The sequence below is a fragment of the Balaenoptera acutorostrata genome, chromosome 1 (assembly GCF_949987535.1).
Source record: "Balaenoptera acutorostrata chromosome 1, mBalAcu1.1, whole genome shotgun sequence".
NCBI classification, from domain to species: Eukaryota; Metazoa; Chordata; class Mammalia; order Artiodactyla; family Balaenopteridae; genus Balaenoptera; species Balaenoptera acutorostrata.
This window is the reverse complement of record NC_080064.1, coordinates 33,694,686-33,718,727: the sequence shown is the minus strand read 5'-3', so window position 1 is coordinate 33,718,727 and position 24,042 is coordinate 33,694,686. Positions and strand designations below refer to the sequence as shown.

The window sequence follows — 24,042 nt, the reverse complement described above, 5'->3', positions numbered from 1 at the left end:
CCATCCACTCTTTCCTTTGGCACGTGGCCATAACTCCTCCAGCACCGCCAGTCTAGCAAGTCAATTCAAGTTCCTGCTGTTTCTAACTAGGCTGGAAAATAACTTTCTTAGTTAACATACCAGACCCACAACGGGAAAGCGGATGCCACGTGGCCGGATCAGTGACTAAGCACTTCTGAGAGGTTTGAGTGAATGGAACTCAGCATCTCTAATCTGGAGCACAGGACACAGAACAACAGGGAGGGAAGGGAAGCTTGGCCTTAAACGTAGCGAGGTAGGTCATTATGGCGAGAGGGAGGAAAGGCTCTTTAAAAGAGTCCTGTGGACCTTGTCCTGGACAGAGGAATAGAGAGGCAGTGCTGTCAGCGCTGGGGCTGTGCTGCCTGGTGATGGGGGAGCGTAACTCTAAAAGGTGGTCCCTTCTGACCTGCACGAGTCTTGTTCCCACACTGTCTTCCCTGTTGTCTTTTCATCATTGTCAGAATCACTCCTGATCAAAGTGCCACTTGTGAAAGAATGTGCTGGGGAAGTGACTGCTCACCCAGCACCCCCCATCCATCGCCTCTGTCTGTACTGCTGCACCCAAAGGAGAATTGCTTATATGACTTGCAGGCAGGGCAAAAAGCTGCCTGAATTTCAGATGCTCCTTCTGGGGGCCCCACCATCTGGTCCTTGCAGACATATCTGTGACCCTCTCACTGACCCTTTTCTTCAGAGGGAACTTCTCATCTGACCTACTCTAGATTGCTTTCTTTCAGCGTCACACTCTCTGAGAACAGAAAAGGGCATTCTTACTTGTAGTTAGGCTATTGCCCTGGGAGTCTGGGCTGGGCACGGTGGAGTTGGTGCACACAAAGGCAGGTTGTTAGATATCCCCTGCTGCTGGCATTCAGGAACTCTGAGCTGCACTTCAATAATTAAAATTAGCCCTACCTGAGATTCTGGAAGAATAGATACACGAGAGAGGGTAGCATGTCCATGAGTGTAGCTGCTAGTCTAAAGAGAGATTTCTCAAAGAAATAGGAACTCAGAATTCTTTTTTTTTTTTTTAAGCATTTCTTTTTCTTTTTTTTTTTTTAAAGTAATTTATTTATTTATTTTATTTTTGGCTGCGTTGGGTCTTTGTTGCTGCGCACGGGCTTTCTCTAGTTGTGGTAAGCGGGGGCTACTCTTCGTTGCGGTGCGCGGGCTTCTCATTGCAGTGGCTTCTCTTGTTGCAGAGCACAGGCTCTAGGCGCACGGGCTTCAGTAGCTGTGGCACGCGGGCTCAGTAGTTGGGTTTTGCAGGCTGTACAGCGCAGGCTCAGTAGTTGTGGCGCACGGGCTTAGTTGCTCCACGGCATGTGGGATCTTCCCGGACCAGGGCTCGAACCTGTGTCCCCTGAGTTGACAGGCAGATTCTTAACCACTGCGCCACCAGGGAAGCCCCAGAATTCTTAAATGCAATAACACCGCTAACAACCAAGAGAAACGCACTGGTAGCAGCATGCAGAGGCTGGTAGGGGTATACATCATGGGCCTGCAGTCATGATGATAGTTTGGGGTTGGGGGCGCGTGACCTTTCCTGGGAATTCTGTTCCAGTTTGCATCTCTCTGATTCAACTACCAGATAAGAGGAAGCAGGCTTTAGCCACTCTTCCTTCTTGCCTCACCAACTAAGAAGAGACAAAGACCAGGGTTATCACCTTCCACATTGGCTGCCCCCCTTACCTTCCCTCTTTTTCAGACAGATTCAGCCAACTCTGTGCTCTCCTATGCTCTCTAACCTCTGTTTCTCATAGTGGGCGCTCAGCAACTTGGATGCTCTCACCCTAGTTTCTGTTTGCTTCCCTGAAATGTTTTAACTCTGCCCAGACAAACTAGACCTTTGCCTAGATTTCTAACTCTTCTGTGCTCCCTCGCTTATCTTTTCTGCCTGCCTACCTACCTCCCTCCCTGCCTTACTGACCCTTTGCGCCACCTCTGATCATTTTTCATTTCCTACAGTTTTCTGATTAGTTACTCAGACCTCTGCCAAAGAGCTTGATGTGCATAAGGGCTTTCTTTTGCTTTGCCCTTTGGATCTGGTGTTTATTACTCCCACCCTTCTGCCTGGCTACACGCTTCTACTAGTTCCACATCTGAAGATACCACCTCTCTTATCCAGGAGCTTACCAGCCCCCTCTTCCTTCCCTACAGCCCTGTCTCCACGCTACCCTACCCATTTCTGAGTAGGGTAACTGACTACACATTTCCAGTATAGCAAATAGTCACCAAGTGTACATCCCATTAGGCTTCCTTACCTAAGTTGAGACTTAGTTTTTTCCTCCAGTGTTTTATTTTGAAAAACCTCAAACTTATAGAAAAGTTGTGCAGTAGTACAGTGAGCAGCCTTGTACTCTTCGCCTGGATTTGCCACTTAGCTTTTTGCAGTATTTACCTTATCTGTTTCTCTAAGTATATATACATGTATGCGTTTCTGTATATTTTTTGTTTATTTACTGAACCATTTGAGAGTTAAGTGCAGATGAGAGACTTGATCGTTAAACACGTTTGTATGTATCTCCTAAGAACAAGGAACACAATACTATTATCATTCTCGAGAAGTGTAACATTAATAAAATCTACTAGCTGATATATATAGTCCATATTCAGATTTCCCCAGTTGTCCCAGTAATGTCCTTTGTAGCTTTTTTTTTTTTCCTAATCCAAGATCCAGTGAAGGGTGATCCACTGCATATAGTTATCCTGTCTCTTTTGTTTTCTTTTATCTAGAGCAGTTTTCCAGCCTTTTTTATCTACCTTCCATGATATGACATTGGCATTTTGAAGAATTCAGGCCAGTTGTTTTGGTTCAGATCATCAAACATTTATCAAATACTTACTCTGTGCTAGATCCTATACTGGACTCTGGGGAGACAGAGAGAAAACTGACTCAATCCCTGCTCTAAAAGAGTTCCCAGCTGAGAGAGGAGATACAGGTAAACATGTATGTGGTAAGAGCATGAAACCAAAGGTACTCTGGCCCAGCCAGGAGTGATGAGCAAGGAGTAAGGTGAAAGAAGAGGTCAGGGAAGGATCCCTCAGGGAGGCAATGGCAGCTCAGAGTCCCTTCTTAAGAACTACACACGTGGCTGGATCAAGTACGAGGCCTATAAAGATTAAGTGAGAAGGAGCTCTTTCTGGTCCTCTAAAAACTAATGGTATTAAACAGGAGATTGTATTAACTTAGCTGATCCCAGTGACTGTTAATGTTAGCTGTAGTTGAAATCCACCTAGCAGTCACCTCTGGGCCTGCTGGTTCCTCTCTGCTGAAGGAAGTAGTTCATTTGTCCCATGACAGTGAGTTCCTCATGCCTGTCTTTCCAGTTCCATCCAGGTCTTCTAAGCAGGTTATAAAGTGGTTCTCCTGACAAAACCCCAAAATTCACAGAATAAAAGCCAGATAAGAACTCATAATTTCTTAGGATGCCCCTTCATTCCCACACAAGGTTTCTTCATAGAACTGTCAGAGTTTTAAGAAGACTCAAATGTTTATAATTAATTGAAACTGTAGTGATTCCATTATTCGGTCAGACAGTCAGTCAACCCAGTATTTATTGACAGCTCTGATTTAGGTATAGAGGGTTCTATTGTAAACTAGGAGTCAAGGTCGTTACACCCACGGAGTTTACAGCCTGGTAAAGAATATGAACAAATAAGCAAACAAATTAATTCATGGTGATGAGCGCTTTACTGGAACAAGTTCAGAGTTCAAGAGTTCAAACCCGGTGTGTCAGGGAAGACCTTCCAGAAGAAATGATATATACACTTGGACCTGAAGGAGTAGGATAATGAGGTAAAGATGCCACAGACCCAAAGAGATGGAAGAGGGGAATGATGAAGAATATTCTTGTTGACTAAGCGTGTGAGACTGTGAGGGGCAAGAGGAAACCTGACTTGTTTCAGAAATATAGGGTAGAAAAGAAGAATGTGAGCAATGAGGCTGGAGTGGTAGCAAAGGCCCAGGCAGAAAAGGTCTAATTGACCAGGTTACAGACTTTATATCATTGAGCAGTGAGGACCCATTGAAGTATTTAAAGCCATGACTGTGTTATGGAAATAACATAATCAGATTTGTGTTTTCAAAAGCTCACTCAGGGTACTTACTGTGTGGGAGAATAGTTGGAGTAGAGCAAGAGGTAGGCCGGGAAACCAGTTGGAGGTTTTTGAATTCTGCAAGGCCTCCTAAATTTGGGGATTGTCCTTTCCTTTGATATCCAAATCAAAATAAAATTAAATGACCCCCCCCCGCCCATCCCACATAATGCAGGATGAGGTTACATTTTCCTCGTAGTAGTGCATACTTCTAGCTCAGAATTCCTGCTTCTGAGTTGGTTCTTAATCCCTTTTTCCCCTGTCAGTTCCTGTAATTGATGGTCTCTCCTGCAGTGCTTTGCCCCAACAGTTTGATCCATCTCCTCATCCTTCATTTCCCTAAGGAAAAACCAACACAAGTCTGTTAAGTGTACTAGACTTGTACTGAAGTTGTGGGTAGAAAGAAGGATACTTACCACAAAGAAAAGGAAGCAATTTAACATTTTTGTTTTAGTGTTTATCAGATGTTATAGCAAATATCTTACTGGCCTCTTTCACCTTAGGCCTCCGCCTATTGCCATTTTCTGCGACCCATTCTAGATTTGGAGGAATTCCCTTTGCCCTCTGATTTCTCTGTTCCCTCCATCCCATACCTCCTCCCTTCCAAGCTATCAGCAGACAACTCCAAATTAATTTACGGTGCAAAATAATTTTGTTTGCTTTTGTCTCAGCTTTCTCCTTCTACACAATGCCCAGACCTTGCCTTTCATACCAAAAGAACCATTAGTGTAATTATCTAAAAGAAAGTACCAGCTAGCCCAGATCTATACTTTCAGCAACTCAAAGAACAAAGGGAAAAGCTGTGGGTGGAGAGATTTGTTCCATCTGTTCTATGTTCCCTTTTTCCTTTTCTCTGCCTTCCTGTGGATTAATCCAGTTTTTTAATGATTCTGTTCTATTTCTTTTGTTGGCTTGTCAGCTATAACTCTTTGTTTTGTTATTTTAGTGGCTGCTTTAGTTTGTATTATACATTTGTTGTAACATATCACCATCTACTTTAAAGTAATAATCATATCCCTTTACATATAGTATAAGAACCTTAAAACAGTATGCTTCTCACCTCCTGGCCTTTATGCTATTGTTATTATCCATTTTACTTTTACATATTTTATAAATCCCACTTTACATTGTTACTATTTTACTTTAAACAGGTATTTACCTTTTAAAGATTTTTTTCAAATAAGAAAAAATTGTTTTATATTTACCCTTTTATAGTTACCATTTCTGCTACTCTTCATTCTTTAGTGTAGAGCCATTTCATACTGTCATCTTCTCTCTGCCTAAAGGGCTTTCTGTAACATTTCTCATAGTCAGGTCTACTGTAGTTGAGTTCTTCCAGCTTTTGTTGCTTTGAAAAAGGTCTTTTTTGTCTTTGTTTTTGAAAGGCACTTGTGTTGAGTTTAGAATTCCAGGTTGACTTTTTTGTTGTTCAGCATGCCAAAGATGTGGCTCTCCTGTCTTCTGGTTAGCGTTGCCTCTGATGAGAAGTCTTCTGTCATTCATATCTTTGGTCTCTTGTATTCGTCTTTTCCCTCTGGATGCGTTTTAGGTTTTCTGTTTATCATTGGTTTTAAGCAATTTGATTATGCTGTACTTTGGTGAGGTTTACTTCATGCCTCTTGTGCTTGGGGTTAACTGAGCTTCTTGGATATGAGGGTTTGTCATTTACATCAAATTTGAAAAAATTTCTGCCATTCATTCTTCATATATATTTTGTCACATCTCCTTTGGGGACTCCAATTAGACATATATTAATCCTCCTGAAATTTTCCCACAGTTTACTGATGCTTTTAAAATATTTTTTAACCCTTTTTCTGTGTTTTACTTTGGGTAAACTCTACAGATATGGTTAAGTTAGCTGATCTTTTCTTTGGCAGTGTCTAATCTACTGTTAATCCATCCCATGTATTTTTCATCTCAAACATTGTATTTTCATTTTTAGAAGTTCAGTATGGGTCTTTTTATATCTTCAGTGTCTGCTTAACCTGCTCAGTCTTTGCTTTACCTTCTTGAACATATGAAATATAGTTATAATCACCTCTCCAGTACTCTGGCCTATGAACTTTAGCTGCCATGTTCTACCTGGACTCTCAGCTCCAACTCCTCAACTCAGGGAGATCACTGGGCACTGTCTGATCTTCCCCTCCCTGCACTGTAGCCAGGAAGCTCTCCACACAGTAAGCTGGGAGCAAGCCTAGGGCTCATCTCATTTGTTTCTCCTCTTTCAGGAGTCTCTCTATCCTGCACTATCTAATGCCCAGTGTCTGAAAACTTATTTTATATATTTTGTCTTTTCTTTTAGTTGTTTGAAGCAGTAGGCTATGTCTGATCCTTAGCTAGCAGTGGAAATCCAGAATGTATCTTGAATCCATGGATATCTTATCATCTCTACTGCCTTCACCATCATCCTCCCTCTCTTGGCCTGAGAGATCCTTTCTGGCCTATCTGGTCCCCTTACTCCCTCTCTTGTTCCTCTCTGGTCCATTGTCTACTTAATAGCCCAAATGGTCTTCTTAAAGCATAAATTAGATTATGGCACTCCTTCACTTAAAACTCTTTAGTGGTGTTCTAATGCACTTTTATTTATTTATTTATGTGGCTGCATCGGGTCTTAGTTGCAGCATGCGGGATCTTTGCTGTGGCATGCGGGGTCTTTCATTGCAGCGCGCAGGCTCTTCACTGTGGCACGCTGGCTTCTCTCCAGTTATGGCACGTGGGCTCCAGAGTGCACGGTCTCAGTGGTTGAGGCACGTGGGCTTAGTTGCCCCGCAGCATGTGGCATCTTAGCTCCCCGACCAGGGATCGAACCTGCTTCCCCTGCATTGGAAGGCAGATTCTTAACCACTGGACCACCAGGGAAGTCCCTCTAATGCACTTTTAATAAAATCCAGATGTCTTACTTTGGTTTGCAGTGTCCTGCATGATCTGGCCCCTGCCTACCTCTCCAAATTCATCTCTTGGTTCCCTACATTTTAGCTATATTGTTTTTCCCCATTTCCCTGAATATTCCAAGCTGTTTCTACCTCAGGGTCTTTCTGTATGTGACCAGGCAGCAGCCCCTAGCCATTGCACCAGGGAACCTACAGCAGATCCTTTCCCGTGATCTACCCAGACCCATAAAAGTCTCTGCATGTGGGGAGTATCCTGAGTCCTGGACCACATTCTTATCCTTTGTAGTTTTCCTTGGAAATCAACTGCTTAGCTAATGCTTTGGGACTCATTTAGGGCCTCCATTGAACCCTAAAACCAAGCACACTATCTGGCACACCTCCACTTGGACTCTTCTTCAGAGCACAACTTGTCAAGTTCCCACAGAGGCCTCTCAGGGTCTCCTCATCTAAAAAGGTCCCCCTGTTATTTTCTGTCTTAATTCCCTATTCCTTTCTCAGGAATATTTACAACAGTTTCTATTTTTTATGAGCTTGTATTTTGTCATCCTCCCCACTAAATTAAATATTCCATGAGGGGAAGGGTGAAATCTATCTTTTTCACCATTCTCAGTATCCATCACCCTAACTGTCACATAGTAGGTACTTAATAATATTTGTTGAATGAAAGGATACTTAGTAGAGGATGTGGGACTCGTGGTTCAGAGAAGGATATTTTTTTAACATGGGACAGACTTAAGTCTGTCTTAAGCATACGTAAGAACTCTGCTAGCCTCTGAGTCCTGTGTTGGTGTAAGAAGTTTCTTAGATCCACAACTGTAGTCGTTTCTTGATCATTCAGTCTACCCCCATGAAGGGGAAAGCATGCTTCTGAGCGTAGAGTCCTTGAATCTCAGAAGCAGAAATGGCTCTAGAGATGATCTAGTATCTAGCCCAGCAGACAGTTGTGTTCATCTGACTTCTGCTTAAATACCCCTAATGATATGTTGCTCACAATCACCTTTGGCAATCAGTTTTATTGTTCAATACTTTTGATTACCAAATGCCTTCCTTTTTGAGCTGAAATCTACCTTCTTATAACTCCTACCCCTGCTCTACTCTCTGCCTCCCAAAAAACAAATCTACCTCCAGCCCTCTTCTCTACCCATGACTGCCCTTGGTGTCTTTGTCTCCTCTGACTTTTCTCCAGCCTGTATATGCCCACCCTCTTTCTCCTTTGCCATGAATTCTAGGCCTCTCACCACCGTTCTGGTCATCCTCCACTGGGAACTCTAGTTTTTAAGGTCAGCCTTGCAATGTGATACTCAGAAGATCTGCTTCTCACTGAAAATAGCTGTGTAAGGGCAAGGTCCTTGTCTGTGTTTACCTCTGCATACCCCATACCTAGCACAGTGGCTGGCACACAAAGGGTGCTCAACAAATGTTTGTTGAATGAATGAACCAGCTCCCTCTCATGCTGATTGTTCTCATGTCTCCAGCATTCAATGGTGAATTTAATTCATGTTGATCCTGTGAGGCTAAGGGATTTCATCTCCATTTTATAGAAGCTGAATCCCAGAAAAAAGGTGGTGATCATTGACTAATCATCATGCCAGAAATAGAACTCAAGTGTTCCAGCCCCAACTTCTGATCCCTGGGCCAGTGGTTTCAAAGTTTGTTTTGTTTTAACAGTAGAACTCCTTTTTTTTGCAAAGGTAAGATTATATGAAACTCTGGTATATAAAAGCTAAAACCAGAGCTGTTTTGATAGAAGCTGGGATGAGGCCCAGGCTCTACCCAGGAGCTGGGAGTTCTGCAGGGCTCTGTGGAGCACAGTTGGAAAGCACTGCAGTCTTCTGCCCTGGCATCATCCTACTGAAGGCAGCCAGGGCCTCATTTGATCAGCCTTAAGCTGACTAGGACCTCTCAGAGCCTTGGGCATGATGCTTCATTTTTCCTCTTCATCTCATTAGGATAAGATTTAATGACCTTGCCTAGTCCAGGTGCCACCAGTCCAGATTTTCAGACCTCTCAACTCAGAGTCCAGATTTCATTTACCATTCTTAGCATTGCCAAGAGAAGAGACACTTACTGATTTTGCATCAGCATCTGGTGAACCCCTGGCATTGTCATCATAATTATTCTTCACATCTGTTAGCTCACGTGAAGTAGGTCTTTGCTGAGTAAAATGAGTACTAGAAAGGTAAGGTTATTACTGTGCTGATAAATACAGAAACTAGAGTTCATTTTTTACTTGAGCTATTGCAGAGAACTTCGGTTTACACTCTAACTCTGAATGAAGAATAAAATACAACTCCCCCCAACGCAGCCAAAAATAAATATATAAAAATAAATAAATAAAAGATTACTATTAAAAATAATAATAATAATAAAAAATAATTAAAAGGAAGGGGAGAATGATGCAGTCCTCACCACACACCCAGAGGTGGGCCTTGGCTAACTGGAGCTAACGATTGATAATTTCATTAAAAAAAAAAAAATACAACTCCCCACCTTTGTAAAGTCCATCCCATTCTGTTTTCTCATTTGATGTTCTCAGCATGACAAAGGGTGAGTTTTCCCCATTTTACAGATGAGGAAACTAGTACCCAGAAAAGACAAATATCTTGCCTTGAATCACATACCTAGTGAGAGGCAGGAGCCCAGAAGTAGAACCCAGGTGTCTTGTTTCCTGGATTGGATTCCTGTCCTTGTCTCAAAGTGGGACATTGCTATAATCATCTCTCCTGGAAAATAGGAATCTGAAACCTCACCTGCAGAAATGGGGTGGGATATGGTTTAGGTATCCTAGAGCCTCAGAGACTTCTCTCTTCAGAATCATTTCTAGGAAAGGGCTTCATCAGTTAAATTTCCTGAGATATGGATGAATAGCTGTCTCGTGCTAGATTTGACTGTAATCCCATGGTTTACCAAGCAATTTTAGGTGAGAATTAGAAAGTAGTCCTAAAATCCTAAACCATCTTGCCAAAGAGGTCTCACTGTATACCAGACAGTTTCCTTGAATTTAGTGTTCATCAGAGGCCCTGTATGAATCCCAAGCATTATCTAAACACCTAATCTCTAAGAAAAACCACAAAGGACAGTGTGATATGGTCCAGGACCCAAGACATGTCCCATAAGCAGAGAAGGCAGTGGCCAGAGGATCTGACTTGGTATGGGTAGAACCCAACCATGAGAGGGAGTCTGCTTCCGGTTCTGTAGTGCAGTGATTAGGGGCTGCTGCGTGGGGTTGGGCCGTGGCCTGGGTGTAGTAATGTCAGGATGAGGTGCCCTTTACGAAGGCTTCATAGCCATTCTCTTTTGCTGTTCACAAACCCCTTGGGAGAAAGGGGCCTCCCATGTTATAGGTTAGGAGACTGAGGTTCTGAGGGAAGCACCTTGTCGGCTGAGTGGCTGAGTCAAATTCTAACCCAGATTCTGTGCTCCACGCCCGTGGTCTCACTACTGTACAACCCCAGCTTCCTTGGAATGTTTCCAAAAAACAAGGCAAATAGGAAAGGAGGGAGGAGACATAGGAGCAGATCCTTTGCAAACAGGCCTTTAGCCAGGCATCCAGAAGCATTTCTGAGGTGTCCTGCTGGCTAAGAGGGTCAGCTTCTAAAGTGCCCTCCTCTAAGCAAATGTATCTCTTCTTCAGCACCCCTATTCCCTGCTCTAGCATCTTGTGTTAGGGCAGACTCTTCCCAGAATAGCTTTCTTTTTTTTAAAGGTTCTCCTTGTCAGAAAAAGCCTAAGACATCCAAACCAGAAGAAAACTCAGAGACCATCTAGTCTAAAAGTCTCTGAGGAGATCCATGTCCAGAGAGTGGCACTGGGCTTGACTAAGGCCACCTAGTGAGAGCCAGAGCCATGACTGGTACACAGGCATCCAGTGGCCCAGCCCAGGGCTCTCTGCTTTGCTGCCTCTTACTCCACCCAAACAGATTCCTGGGAGCCAGTGCCCTGGCAGTCCTTCCAGGCTAGTCCCTGCTGTAACTCTGGTTTTACTGTTTTCCAGGTGAGACCTTTGCCCTGGGAAATAGTCTGGCCCGGTCCTTGGAGCCACACTCAGACTCAATGGACTCCACCTTGAATCCCACCAACCTTGTCAGCACCTCCCAAAATCTTCGAAACCCTGGGTACCGGCCTTTGCTTCCATCCTGTGGCCTCCCACTGAGCACTGCCTCGGCTGTGCGCAGATTCTGCTCCAGGGGTAAGCTTTTTGGAGTTCTGGCTCTCCTGCCCTCTCTCATTCTTTCCTTCTTTCCTTCCTGAACCCTGGGAGGCCAGAAAGGACTTAACTCTGTTGCCTGCTGCCTGGAGGTTGGACTGGGGTCTGGGCTACCATTGTGCCTGACTAGGCACCTGGGGAGCAATTGAAGTTCTGGGATTAGCTTGAGAATAACGGAAACTAAGAGCCAGCGACCTAGAGCCAAAGGGACAGGAAAGGAGTCCTTCATTCATTCATGAGCCATTTATTTGAACACCGTCTGTGTTTGTCATGGGGACGCAAAAATCAATCACTTCTTGTCCTTAAGGAGCTCAAAGTCTTGTGGGAGAGACAAACACTTAAATAGATAACTGGAAAACAACATCTTGAGTGTGGCTAAAGAGATACACTTTGAGTTGCATGAAAACTGCAAGAAGGAACACCTAACCCAAGCTTGGTATCCAGGGGAAGCTTCCTTGAGAAAGTGTCTGACATTTTAAACGTTGACTATATTAATGTATTAGGATTGGTAGGGAGGGAGAGCTTTCCAGGAAAGAGAGTACAGTATGGACAAGGGCAAAGGGATAAGAACTAACACAGATTGTACCAGGAACTACATGCAGTTTGGTATTGCTGAAAAACAAAATGTAATTCTGGGACTTCAAAGGGAAAAGCCTGGAAGCGTCAGGGGTTGTATCACAGAGGACCTTAAATGCCACGTTAAAGAGTTTGGAGTTGATCTTATAGGTAATGCGAAGCTCTGGAGACTTTTACTTAGAGGCAAGACCTAAGCAGGTTTGTGTTTCCAATAGATCATTGACTACTGTGTTGTGGATGGAGCTGAGGCAGGACAAGAGTAGAGAGACCACTGAGGAGGTTACTTAGGTTTCTGGCCAGACCAGAAATGATAAAGGCCTAGATTAGGGCAGTGGTAGAAGGTTTGTAGAAGAGACAATAGATTTGAAAACTCTCCATGAGGTAAATTGAGTCAGATTCAAGGGTTGTGAGGAAGGAGTGGGAATGTCTCCCAGGTTTCTAGAGGGGTGACTGGATAGACGGCGGTGCCATTCACTGAGAGAGGGAGCCAACCATAGAAGAGAAAGAAGGGGAGGGAGCCCGTGGCTCATCTAGGTGACACCCAGCCGGCAGTGGCTGTGCAGGTCTGATCCTCAGGGAAGAGGACTGAGCTGAAGTTAAATATTTGGGAGTCATCAGCAAATAGATGGAAGTTGAAGCTGTAGGGTGAATGACACCCAACTCCCAGGAGTATGTCTAGAATGAAAGGAACAGTTGACCAAAGAAGGAGTTCTGGGGACCAACAAAGTTCAGGAGGAGGGAACAGGAAGAGGATCCCACCAAGGGGACAAAGGAGTAGTCAAATGTGAGGGAAAACAGAAGAATTTGATACTGTGGTGGCCAGGAGTACAGAGAGTGTTTTAAGACGAGTACAACCCAAAAGGGTTCAGTAAAATAAGACTGAGAAATATCTACTGGATATGGTGATTAGTGAGTAATTGGTGAACTTAGTAAGAGCAGCTTCAGTGGTGCTGGAGGGTGGTGAGGGCAGATTGCAGTGGATGGGGATATCAAGGAGGGTTTGATGAGAAAAAAGGAGGTGACCTTCAAAAGAAGGTCTTCTAGAGTGGGTGCACGCTGGGCATGTTTATCAGAAGACAACTTGAGCCTTCCAAGAAGAAGAAATTAAGAATATAGGAAAGAGGAGAAAGTAAGGCCTTGGGGGTGGTAGAAAGGATTAGGGATCAGTCTTAAGACAGAAGGAGGCACACCTTGCTCCCTGAGACTGGAGGGAAAATTGACTGTGGCCATGAGGGAATGGAGAGAGGGCTGAGTAGGGAAGGGCTCCAGAGTGCCAGGAGATTGGACTAGCCATAAAGAAGACAGGAGGAAATAGGTCAAGGAGGAGGGGATGGTTTGCAGGAAACACGAAGGTCCAGTGATGCTTGGAGCTTGGAGGCTAGTTTGCCAGTTTACGAGAGCTATGGTTTTCTTGTGTGGTTCTCAGAAACCTAGGTGTGGGGTGAAAAAAGACAGTTTGAGAGTTAAGTTTTTATGTTGAGCTAGCAGGGCAGGAGGGGGCGGGGAGCGGGGGAACATGTACTCAGTGGAGCTGGAAGAAGAGCAGTTTAGATCATCAACACTGGATCTGGGCAGGGTGGGGAAGAAGCAAGGCTGAGAGAAGGCTGAAGGATGGGGAGACTATAAGTTTGATGTGCTAAAGATCTTTGTGACATAATGATTATGGGGACATAGGTCCCAAGAGAGTTGCAAAGGTGGGATGTTGGGGTCGGAGAGGGGGATGCTTAAAATTCCAAAGTGGATTTGTTCCAAGTGATGCAAGAACCAGACAGTAACCTTGGCAGTAAGCATTTGAAGTATAGTAGAGATGAAAGTCTCTGGAAGCAAGGCAGCAGTTGAATGGATTGCCTCTGAGGATTATGGCAGGAATTGGGGTGGAACAGAAGGTAGTGAGTTAAGTACCCAAAAGTCTTCATTTAACAAAGAGCAGAAACCCAGAGATCTACAGATGAAAGTGATCAGGAAGAGCACATGGTCGGTACATGTTTGGCCTCTGAAGAACACGAGCTTCCATCAGAAGATGGTCTAAAAGCAGCAGTGGGGAGACAGGAGAATGCCATTTCCACACCCACTGTGGCCTCCCCCAGTCCAGGGATGGATGAGGTGTGAAAGAATAAGAAGACTCCAATAGCCAGGCCTGCAGTGGCAGAGGGGGTTCTCAGGAAGGCTGAGACAGGGAGAGAAGCCTGGGATGCCCCGCCCCGACCCTAACCCCAGCAAGGCCCCAAATGGAGCAGCGTAAGGAGCTCTGAAGTAGAGGCAGAGCGGAGAGTTGGTGCCCTGCCTTGAGCCTTCCGTCACCTCGGCTCTCAGGTCTTCATGTTTCTCATACACAAAGTGGAGGTGGTGATACTGACCTGCTCTTTTCACAGGCGTGTTAAATGGATCAGATGGAAGCAGGGATATGGGGTCATTTTGGAAACTAAATCATTCCCGAGGTATGAGGGGGTTATTATTAGTGTTCTCTTCCCCAAAGCCCTGTTTCTGTTAGGAGTGCTTCCTTTTTTTTTTAACTTTATTTTTTTTTATTGAAGTACAGTTGATTTACAGTGTAGTGCCAATCTCTGCTGCACAGCAGAGTGACTCAGTTATACACATATAGGCATTCTTTTTTTCATAATCTTTCCCATTATGGTTTATCCCAGGATATTGAATAGGGTTCCCTGTGCTCTGCAGTAGGACCTTGTTGTTTATCCAACCCTACTGACATACATAATAGTTGGCATCTGCTAATCCCAAACTCCCAGTCCTTCCCTCCCCCGCCCCCTCCCCTTGGCAACCACAAGTGTGATCTCTATGGGTGTGAGTCTGTTTCTGTTTTGTAGACGGGCTCATCTGTGCCATATTTTAGATTCCACACATAAGTGACATCATACTGATAGGCTGCCTCGCTTGGCACTGGCCTCAGATGCCACTGTTGTCTCCCACTCTTCCCTTGGGATACACTGGGAGTCTGTTGGCCAAGTCACAGTCTGAATCTCTTTTGACCCTGAAGATCCTCATAAAGCTATGAGAGAATTCTCTTTGGTTGGCCCTAGAATTGTTTCTCTCAAAGATTTTAGATGACAATCTATGCCCTCCCTTATTTCATTGATCCATATGGTCGGGCCTCAGTTTGTCAGTCTGGCCTCTCGTGGATGCGCCCCACCTTCCTTAGTCATCCTCAGACTGAGACACTCTGCCTTGCGTGAAGAGTGACCACCAGCTGTGCCCATTGGGTGGAGAGAGAGAATCCTGGTATAGTCTGTCTGCAGGAACGGGCATAGGAAAAGACAGAGACAGGGCACTAACTTCTCTCCTTCCTAGCTGTGTGGTCCTGGGCAAGTCACTTCACTTCTCTGGGCCTCAGTTCCCTCATCTCTAAACTAAAGATGATGATACTTCCTTCAAAAGCTGTTTTAAGGGTCAAATGAACTGACACTGCTGGGAGTTCTGGGTATATCAGGCCACTCTCCGCCACATTCACCACCGCCACCTGGTGCATCCCAGTCGTCTCTCGCCTGGACTATTATAGTAGCCTCCTTTTCAACTGGTCTCCCTTGCTTCTGTCCTTGCCGCCCCTAACGACCGTTATCAATGCAGACTCAGAGTATAAGTTGGTTCGTGTGACTCCTCTGCTCAAAACCAACCTTCAAAAAAGCCAGTGGTTTGCCAGTGGCTTACAAGGTCCTGTGTGATGTGCCCTGCCACTCGTCCCGCCCCACCGCATACATACGTACTCTCAGGTGTTAATTCCTGCCATGTTCTCTTCATTCGCTCTGCTCCAGCACACCGGCCTCCATGCTGACCCTTAAACATGCCAGTCTTCTGCTCAAGGTCTCTGCTCAAATGTCATCTCAGAGATGCTCTCCTGACCACTGTATAAATTAGCAACTTCCTGCCTCCTGCCCTCATGGAGTGTATGTTCTAATGGAGTAGGCTAGCAGACAAACATGTAAATATATAATAGTATTATATGTGAGTATATATGTGTATATATTTATAATATCATTATATAAGTATGTGTATAATTGTGTGTGTGTGTGATTCCTAGCTCCCCTGGGTAGAGGAATTAGCTAAGATGGTCCAAGAAGCTAAGATGGACATATTCATGTGTAGTATCTGCTCCCTGCTCTCCATCATCCGTGCAGTTGGTTTCTGTCTCAGCATCACAGTGGACTTTTTAGGGCAGGGAGAAGTGGCTGGCTCACACAGCCCTCTCCAGCTCCTTGTCTACCACCCCTCTAAAAAGCCTTTGGAATTTCTATGGCGCTAATCATCCTGCTTGCTCCAGCACACTTCTCTCTGGTCTGGTCAGTGCCCAGCTACAAGCTTGAGAGGTAATATGTTCCAATCTCTTCCCCAGGGAGCAGGAGGGGTGCCAAGCCAAGTGTGCTTTGACTTTTAGACCTGGGACCTGGAATGAAGGAATATGAGAGAAGATCTTTAGCCTTTGCAAGACATAGTTGAAGAGTAGGGCCTTTCTACTTTCACTGGTGTTTCACCTCTGACAGTTAGCTGTTGACTGGGCATCTCCTGGGTGGTGAGGATACCGACACGAGCAAGGCAAGGTCCCTGCCTCAAGACAGACCTAGTCTGGCGGGGAGACAGAAAAATATACATGGAACTATTACATAGGATCGTTCATTCACTTAGCAAACGTGTCTGAACATCTGCTGTGGCAGAGCAGGCGCTCTTTTCTGTGCTGTGAAAGGAAAACGCCCTCCTCCTGCCTGTCTGCCCACGTTCAGTACTCTGTTCAGCACTGCTTCACTTCCCCTGCCGACGTTTGGGTCTCCACACACCAAGCAATTCTGCAGTGCCAGCTGGGCCTCCTGCAGTTTAACTCAGTTCTGACACTAGCTCCCTGGAGGAAGCGTCAGACCCCACAGGATAAGGGCTCAGTCCCACAAGACTGACCCCCCCCACACACATACTTCAGCTGCCAGTTCAAAGTCCACATTGTTACCTGTGCTTCTGACTGACTGGCTCTAAATTAGAGGTTCCTGTGATCCCTTCCATGGGTTTGATTAACCTGCTAGAGCATCTCACAGAGCTCAGGAAAACTGTTTACTTGCTAGATTACCAGTTTTTTATTAAAAGGATGCAATTCAGGAACAGCCCAATGGAAGAGATGTGTAGGGGAAGGTATGGGGGAAGGGGTGTGGAGCTCCTGTGCCCTTCCTGGGTACACTGCTTTCCCAGTACCTCCACACGTTCACCAGCCCAGAAGCTCTCTGAAGCCCTGTCCTTTGGGCTTTTATGGAGACTTCATTATATAGGCAAGGTTGCTTATGTCATTGGCTGTTGGTGATTGAACTCAATCTCTAGCCCCTCTCCCTTCCCCAGAGATTGGGGGGTGGGGCTGAAACTTCCCACCCTCTAGTCACCTGGTTGGTCCCTCTGGCAACCGGCCCCCATCCTTAGGGGCTTTCCAAAAGCCACCTCATTAACATACCCAGGTGTGGCTAAAAGGGACTTGCTATGATTAGCAAAAGACACCTTTATTTCTCGGACCACTTAGGAAATTCCTAGAGTTTTAGGAGTTCTGTGTCAGAAAAGGGGATGAAGACAAATACATATGTTTCTTCTTATTAATCACAGTATCACAGGACATAGCAGGGAATAGGAGAAGACAGATAAACATAAATGCATGAAATTACTGTAGGTTGTGATATGTGCTGGGGGTGGAGGGAACGAGAGTAACTGGATTGAGAGTGATTATGTGGGGATTGAGTATTTTTATTAGGATATCAGGGAAGGCCTCTCAGAGGAATCAATATTTGAGATGAAACCCAAATGTTGAGAAGGAATCAGGTATGCAAAGATGTGGGGAAAAGACGATTTTAGACAGAGGAAATTGTGTCTGGGTCAAAGAATAAAAGCATGGCTTATTCAGGAGGCAGAAAGAAAGCCAGAGTGTCTGGAGCTTGGTGAGTAAAGGATGGGGGGAAGGGGGAGAGGAGATAGAAAGGGCCAGATGATGGGATACCTTCTAGACCGTGGTAAGGGGTTCGACTTTATTTCAGGTATGCATTTCGAAGCCATTGCATTTATTGACATGATCCGATTACTTTTTAAAGCTTGTTTTGACTGCTTTATGGAGAAAAGATTATTAGAGTGATGTGATGGGGGAAAGTGTGTAGAGATTGAGCTGTAACCAAGAGATCCATGAAATGCTTTGTGAGACCAATTATTTCAGGATTAGACCGGAAAAGTTTCATAAAGGAGCTGATCCTTGAAGCCGACCCTTGCTTAGCTAAGTCGGAGTTTGCCAGAAAAAAAAGGAGAAATTGAAGGGAGAGAAGGGGGCACATTCCAGGCAGAGGGGATGAAGCATGCCAGAGATCTGTGCAGGTGATGATCATACAGAGAGCTCAGATCCCACAGGGGAAATGGGAGGGGCTGTTTTTGAGCCAAGATTGAGATAAAAGCTCTAAGCAGACCACTAAATTAACATTGAGATTCCTGGCAGCCAAGGCAAAACTGTTCTGCCTCCAAGTGTTTGGCTGACTTTGCTACAGCCTTGGAAGAGGCACTGGGTAGAACTATCCATCACTTGTTTTCCCTTCCTGGGCCCCAAGGACTTGGCTATAATCTTACCCAGCTCCCGAGGTCTCTCTAGAAATGGTGCCCAGAGCCAAAGCAAAAGCAGCCTCACCTACCAGCTCCTCCACCCCCCAATCTAGGTAATCCCCTTACTTCATTGCTACTCCTGATTCAGGTCCAGGCTGGATCACAACCTCAGTTTAAAATTCCTTCTAACCATTTCCAGAATCAGAGCTACCCTTAAGATTTGAGTGAAGAGGGTCTCAGGCCTTTGGTCCCTTTGTTGAAAACCCTTCCCTCCCTCGGTTGCCTCTGGTTCCTCTGCTCTGGCACTGCTGAGCCTCAGTGGTCACACAGGGCCATTGGGACAGGCCAAGGAGAGTGCTGGGGAGTGACAGACCAGTCCCGGCCCGTTATGCAGGTGTCCTCCTGTCCTGCAGGGTCGGACCGCCGGGATGCCTCTCGACAGAGTGGCCGGGACCCCTCCTCGTGGACAGTCGAGGACGTGATGCAGTTTGTCCGGGAAGCGGATCCTCAGCTTGGACCCCATGCTGACCTCTTTCGCAAACACGTAGGTGCCCCTGCCTGACCTCTCCTGTGTCCGCTGGGAGTCTTGCTTCTGCAAGTTATAGACTTTTAAAGGGGCATGAGCTATATACTTGTTCTAGGTCCCTTGAAACTGAGCACAGGTGACACTATACAAACTTAGAGACAGAATCTTGGGTCCCAAACAGCCCTCACTGGGCACTGAATTCAGCTCACTCCTTTAGTGTAGGATCTGATTCAGCCACACTCCTACTGGGTCCCAGGGACAGGACTCTCCTAGGAGCACTTGCTCTCCTAGCTACCTGCTGTGGCCTAAGGCCGAGTTAAAGAGTCTCTTGCCAAGTGACCCCCAACTCTCCTACCTCATCAGAACCCCATCCTCCACTTTCTCCACTCTGAGCCTCCCCCATCTCTTCAAGTGGCCATTTGGCCCTGTGGCCAGGGACTGCTGCTGACCCCCCTGCAGTGACCGTACTCCTCATCTGGGGCTCAAACCCACTTCCCTGTAGCCCCTACCGCTTGGTGCTGTTCTGTGCTTGGGGCACTCAGAACAGCTCTGCTACCTCTCACTGGTCACTTACTCCTTCATGCCAGTGGGTTTGGAGGGTGGTCTTAGATCAGGCCTGAAGGTCTCACAGCTGCTCAGCGAGTGCCTGCTTTGTGCCTGGCTCACACGGAGGGGTCCCTGCTGCTCAGGAAGGAAGGTGACTCACCGGATAGCCCTTGAGGGTCAATACAAAAATAGTCCGTGATGAGTGACAAGTACACTGACGGGGGAGGCCGCCTGGGAGGAGACAGAATTGAGCTGACCTCAGAGGTTTGGGAGACGGGGAGACTGCCTCTCAGGCAGCAGAGAAAGGAGATTCCTATAAACGTGTGAGAAGAGCTTAACCCGGGGGGTCAGTAGTAGATGCTGGGGAGGGGTGGCTGGAGACAGAAGCTGGGGAGAACGGGTAGGCTGTAGCATCGCAGCAGGTTCACTGCCACGTGGCTGGCATCTCCCTGGGTGGCCTTTAATCAGAACCTGGGCTGGTCAGACCACCCAGGCCTCTGATGGCGCCTCCCTCCATCCCCCCAGGAGATCGATGGCAAGGCCCTGCTTCTGCTGCGCAGTGACATGATGATGAAGTACATGGGTCTGAAGCTGGGGCCTGCACTCAAGCTCTCCTACCACATTGACCGGCTGAAGCAGGGCAAGTTCTGAACAGGGAGACGCAGCCTAGACAACCGAAGGATCGAGCAGAGGGGCCATTCTTCTCCCAGGAAGGAGGGCCGTCGGCCCCTTCCCAGGCACCTCAGTGGGGTCCGAGGCTGCCTCAGGACTCCAGGAGGCTGTGTGGAGCTGCCAGCACTGCCCCTCCTGCCATGGTATGTCCTTCCATGAAGGGCCGAGGCGGGCATGGGGCCCCGGGTTGGCGCTGCTCTTCCCCTCAGCCCTGCCTCGGCTCTGAGGTCTCCTGTATTTATTGCTCAGGCCTGGCCGGCCTCTCCCCAGGAGCTTAGACTGAACGCCTTCCAAGTGATGGAGGAAGGGGCTGACCCCTGAGGCCTCGGAAGACGGGGCCCTGAAGTGACACTCGTGCCCGGTCCCCTCGCCACCCGCTGGGCCTGGTGTGGCTCCCCATTGCCCCACGGCTCCTGCCTTCTTCTCACGAGATCCGCGGACTCCAAACTCATGGCGCAGACCTCTGCCTTTTTTAAGAAAAGATCTTTTCTTATTGTTAATTTATTGTTTCTGGCACTTGGGCAAGCCCTCCAGTTCATACCCCTCTCGCTCCAGACACTGGGTTTCAGGAGGAGGGAGACTGCCCTGCCCCAGCCCCAGACAGGCCCTCTCCAGAGCGGTGTGGCCCCTTTTCAGAGGACATTACCTAGGGTCCCTGTCCCCTTGCCTCTCCTCCTCCGCTGGGCCCTCTGCAGCCTCGGCCTCATCTGTGGGAATGGGAGTCCCTGCCCTGCACTGTCCCCACCGCAGCTCCTTGCCCTGGCCAGAATTTCTGCTGAAGAAGGTTGGGCCCAATGATTTTAAGCCAAGAAGGCCCTAAGATGGATGGGAGAAAGGGGTCTCTAGGCTGGAGTCTGGTTGTACCCACTCCACTGTCCACATGCTTCCTTTGTAAGCAAGTCAGCAGCACAGCTGCCCCCGCTGCCATCTGGACTTACTTATTTTATGTCAATTTGTTTATAAATAAAAAACAATATAGATGCCAGTGTCTCTGTAATCAGTCAACAGGTAATCAGTGTGCCTCCGAAGGGCAGGTCACTCACTCCCCTTGTCTTGGTCTTTGCTCCTCGTTTTTATCTATGAGGAAACTTGGACAAGATGCTCCCTGAGTTCTCGTGACTCCAGCAATCCCTAGAGAACAGGCTGTCTGCCACATGCCCACTGGGGCCCCAGCATGGCGTAGCCCCTGGGGAGACGGTGTGAGATCCGTTCTCTGCCCTCAAAGGGCTTTGTGCTCTGGTGCAGCCAGACAGCAGTGTGGAGGAAGCAGCCACAGGAAGCCCGAGCAGGAAGGACAATATTAGGGTCAGCATCTCCAAGGAGCCTCAGGGGCAGGGGTGAGGAGAGATGCAGGCTAGCCCGGGCTAGCCTGCAGGGCACCTCTGGCGCCGTCCAGGGGCCGGTACTGCAGTCCAGGACCTCACTTCCCTGTTTATAAAGGGCCCCCGGAGGAGAAGGTGTGGGGCAGCAGCAGTGCAGTGTGACCTGATAATGACTAACACATCGCTGTGTGCCCCACCAGCTGCTCCATCTGAATTAGAACGATCTCATTTAATCTTCACAACAGACCCACTTTATAGATGAGGAAACTTAAGCTCTGATCGTATAGGCAGGAGCTGCCAAAGTAGGCATTTAAAGCCCAGGAATCTGACTCCAAGGCCAGGGCCGAGGTTCCAGCCAGTGCAGCTATTTTTTGTGATGCTTTAGATGGGTCATTTCACTCCTTTGGGCCCGTCTGGCTATGAGGGGTTAGACGAGGAGACCTCGAAGGCTCCTACCAGCCCTCACCAGCGACTAGTCCCAACACGGTGCTTTCCACTTGGCCACAGTGAGGTTCTAATCATGGGCCCCGTGAAGCAGTCAGGGTCGGGGCTGCCGAACTAGAAGAAGCCCATTTTCCACAGACTCCTGGACCTGTGTCCCGTAGGCTGTGCTGTTCATTCAGGGTACTCCCAAAGAGGGCGTTATTGGACCCTGGCGACAAGCTTCTGGATGTGGAGGTAACACCAGCACATGCAGGCAGGCCAGATGTGCTGCCAGGCTGGGCTTGTGGAGCAAAACGGCTCCCACCGCCCACCCCCCCCCCGCCCCCGTCCCTCGTCAGCAGGCACGTTCAGCTTTCCAGGGAACACTCGTTAAGGGCTTCTTGGTGCTAGGTTGTTTGTGTACGTTAGCTCGCTCAAACCTCGCTTACAGCTCTCAGAGGTAACCACCGTGTCCCCCCATTTTAAAGATGAGGAAACTAAAGCTCAGAGAGGTGAAGTTCTAATACTTGCCCCAAACTCCATAGCTGACGAGGGGTGCGAGACAGCACACTGCCTGCCACACCCACCAGGCAGCCTTTGTCTTGGGTCCTGCTAACCGTGCAGACTCGACTCCCACAGGCTGCACTGGGGGTGGCGCTCACGTTGCAGACAGACCAGACACCCTGCCAGCATAAAGCAGGCCTTTCCGGTGGAGCAGTCCTTGCAGAGCCCACAGTCATCCACGACCATTCTTTGTTGCCCAGGTGACAGCTCAGGTGCAAGGGGATAAGATATATTAGGGAGAAGTGGGGTTCACCTTGGCTTAGAAGCATCGTGCCCCAGGGCAGCCAGTAACTCCCTAGTGCCATAGGCACAGCTTCCAGGTCCCCGTCAGGGGCGTGCCTACTGGGTCCCTGCGCTCAGGAAGCCCTGCAGGAAGGGCTATTTACAGTCTATGCACAGCACTCCTAGACCAGGTGATTTACAATTAGGGGTCAGTTTTATCATAAGCACTGTTGCCTTGAAATGGTTGACATTCCATTTTTATCTGGTTTCCAAGGGAACAGAACTAGAAGGGTAACCAGATGTCAAATTCTGCAGAAGGGGAAAGGATTTGTTACCGTTCCACTCATGCTGCCCTAACCTCTGGGGTCAGAATTGAACGTCATTTAAGAGAACAAAAACAAAAACAAAAACCCCAAACCTCGACTTTTGAAACTGTTTCACAAAGCCAAGCCTTCTAATAGTGACCTAGAGTCATGCAAAGAAGCTGAAATGGTGTCCGGCGGGTGAGACCACACCACTGACCCCGACGGGGCAGCCACCCATGAAGCGGGGAGGTGTGTGGGGACGTGGGACTGGGGACAGAGGCCTCCGGCAGCAGCTTCCTGGGCCCACCCTCATCGCCACGACAAGGAGAGACTGACTCCGGTGCTCAGGAACATCAGGAAGGAAAAACCCAGGCACTTCAGGAGAGGAGAGAAGAGCGCAGGCTCCGCTCAGGGCTGAATCCTTGGGGAACCTCTCTGCCCCGTCCCCACCTGCGGCCCCTCCCCACCTGCCAGCTGCGTGGCCCGTGGCCCTGGGCTCCGCTCTGTCTCTGTTGCCCAGGCTGTTAGTGCTGAGCGGAAGTGTCCACAGCACCCTCTTCGGCATCTTTGTGGAACAACCTGAGACCCTTCTCTGGGCTGTGGCACCGGCGGGCCAAGTGGACACAGTTTCTGCCCTCGTGCCCGATGCCACGACCCCTCCTCAGAAGAGCCACAGGTGACTTGCCCCTTGTCTTACAAATAAAGTTGAAAGCACGGGAAACCGTCTTGCCTAGGAGACTCCAGACACTCCCTCCTGCCCCTGTCGTCCCTCAGCTATTTTGCAGCCTCCTTACCTTAATGCCCCAAGTCACCCCATCCCATCAGGGAAGCTCCCCAGCTGGAAACCTCCAGGTCAAGCGTGAGAACTGTGTGTGCTTGTCCTCCAGCACCAAAGCCACCGAGGATGCTGCCAGGGGCCAGCGGCCAACAGGTCCCAGGGTACAGACACCGGGCCCGAGATATCTGTTGGCAGCTGGGCTGGTCCTGTCAAAGGATGGGCAGGAATCAACAGGCAGCTGCTGGTAGGCAAGGGGAGGAGTCAAGACTGAGGCTGGAGCGTCCCGGGGCCCGGATGGCGAAGGCTGCGTCCACACCACTCTTCCCCTGAGTTCCAGAG

At 47.8% G+C, this 24,042-nt stretch overlaps 1 protein-coding gene and 1 long non-coding RNA gene across 20 annotated transcripts in view; one reads left to right on the top strand and one right to left on the bottom strand.

Moving 5' to 3' along the window:
• The window catches only part of SCMH1 (Scm polycomb group protein homolog 1), a 200,242-nt gene extending 179,175 nt beyond the window's left edge, over positions 1 to 21,067 (top strand). For 17 of the 19 annotated variants that reach the window (XM_057546802.1, XM_057546798.1, XM_057546793.1 and 14 more), the window contains 3 exons: positions 11,002 to 11,196; positions 18,759 to 18,889; positions 19,943 to 21,067. In XM_057546802.1, the coding sequence (XP_057402785.1) occupies positions 11,002 to 11,196; positions 18,759 to 18,889; positions 19,943 to 20,068 (452 nt within the window). In that variant the 3' untranslated portion in view covers positions 20,069 to 21,067. Of the gene's footprint in view, positions 1 to 11,001; positions 11,197 to 14,162; positions 14,229 to 18,758; positions 18,890 to 19,942 lie in introns of all 19 variants that reach the window. The other 2 variants (XM_057546807.1, XM_057546760.1) reach the window with 2 other exon arrangements.
• On the bottom strand, positions 1,116 to 24,023 carry LOC102997134 (uncharacterized). Its single transcript, XR_449520.2, has 3 exons — positions 23,720 to 24,023; positions 3,266 to 3,388; positions 1,116 to 1,381 (listed from the first exon to the last, which is right to left on the bottom strand). It is a non-coding gene; the product is annotated as an uncharacterized LOC102997134 (long non-coding RNA).
• Between the last annotated feature and the right edge of the window lie 19 nt (positions 24,024 to 24,042).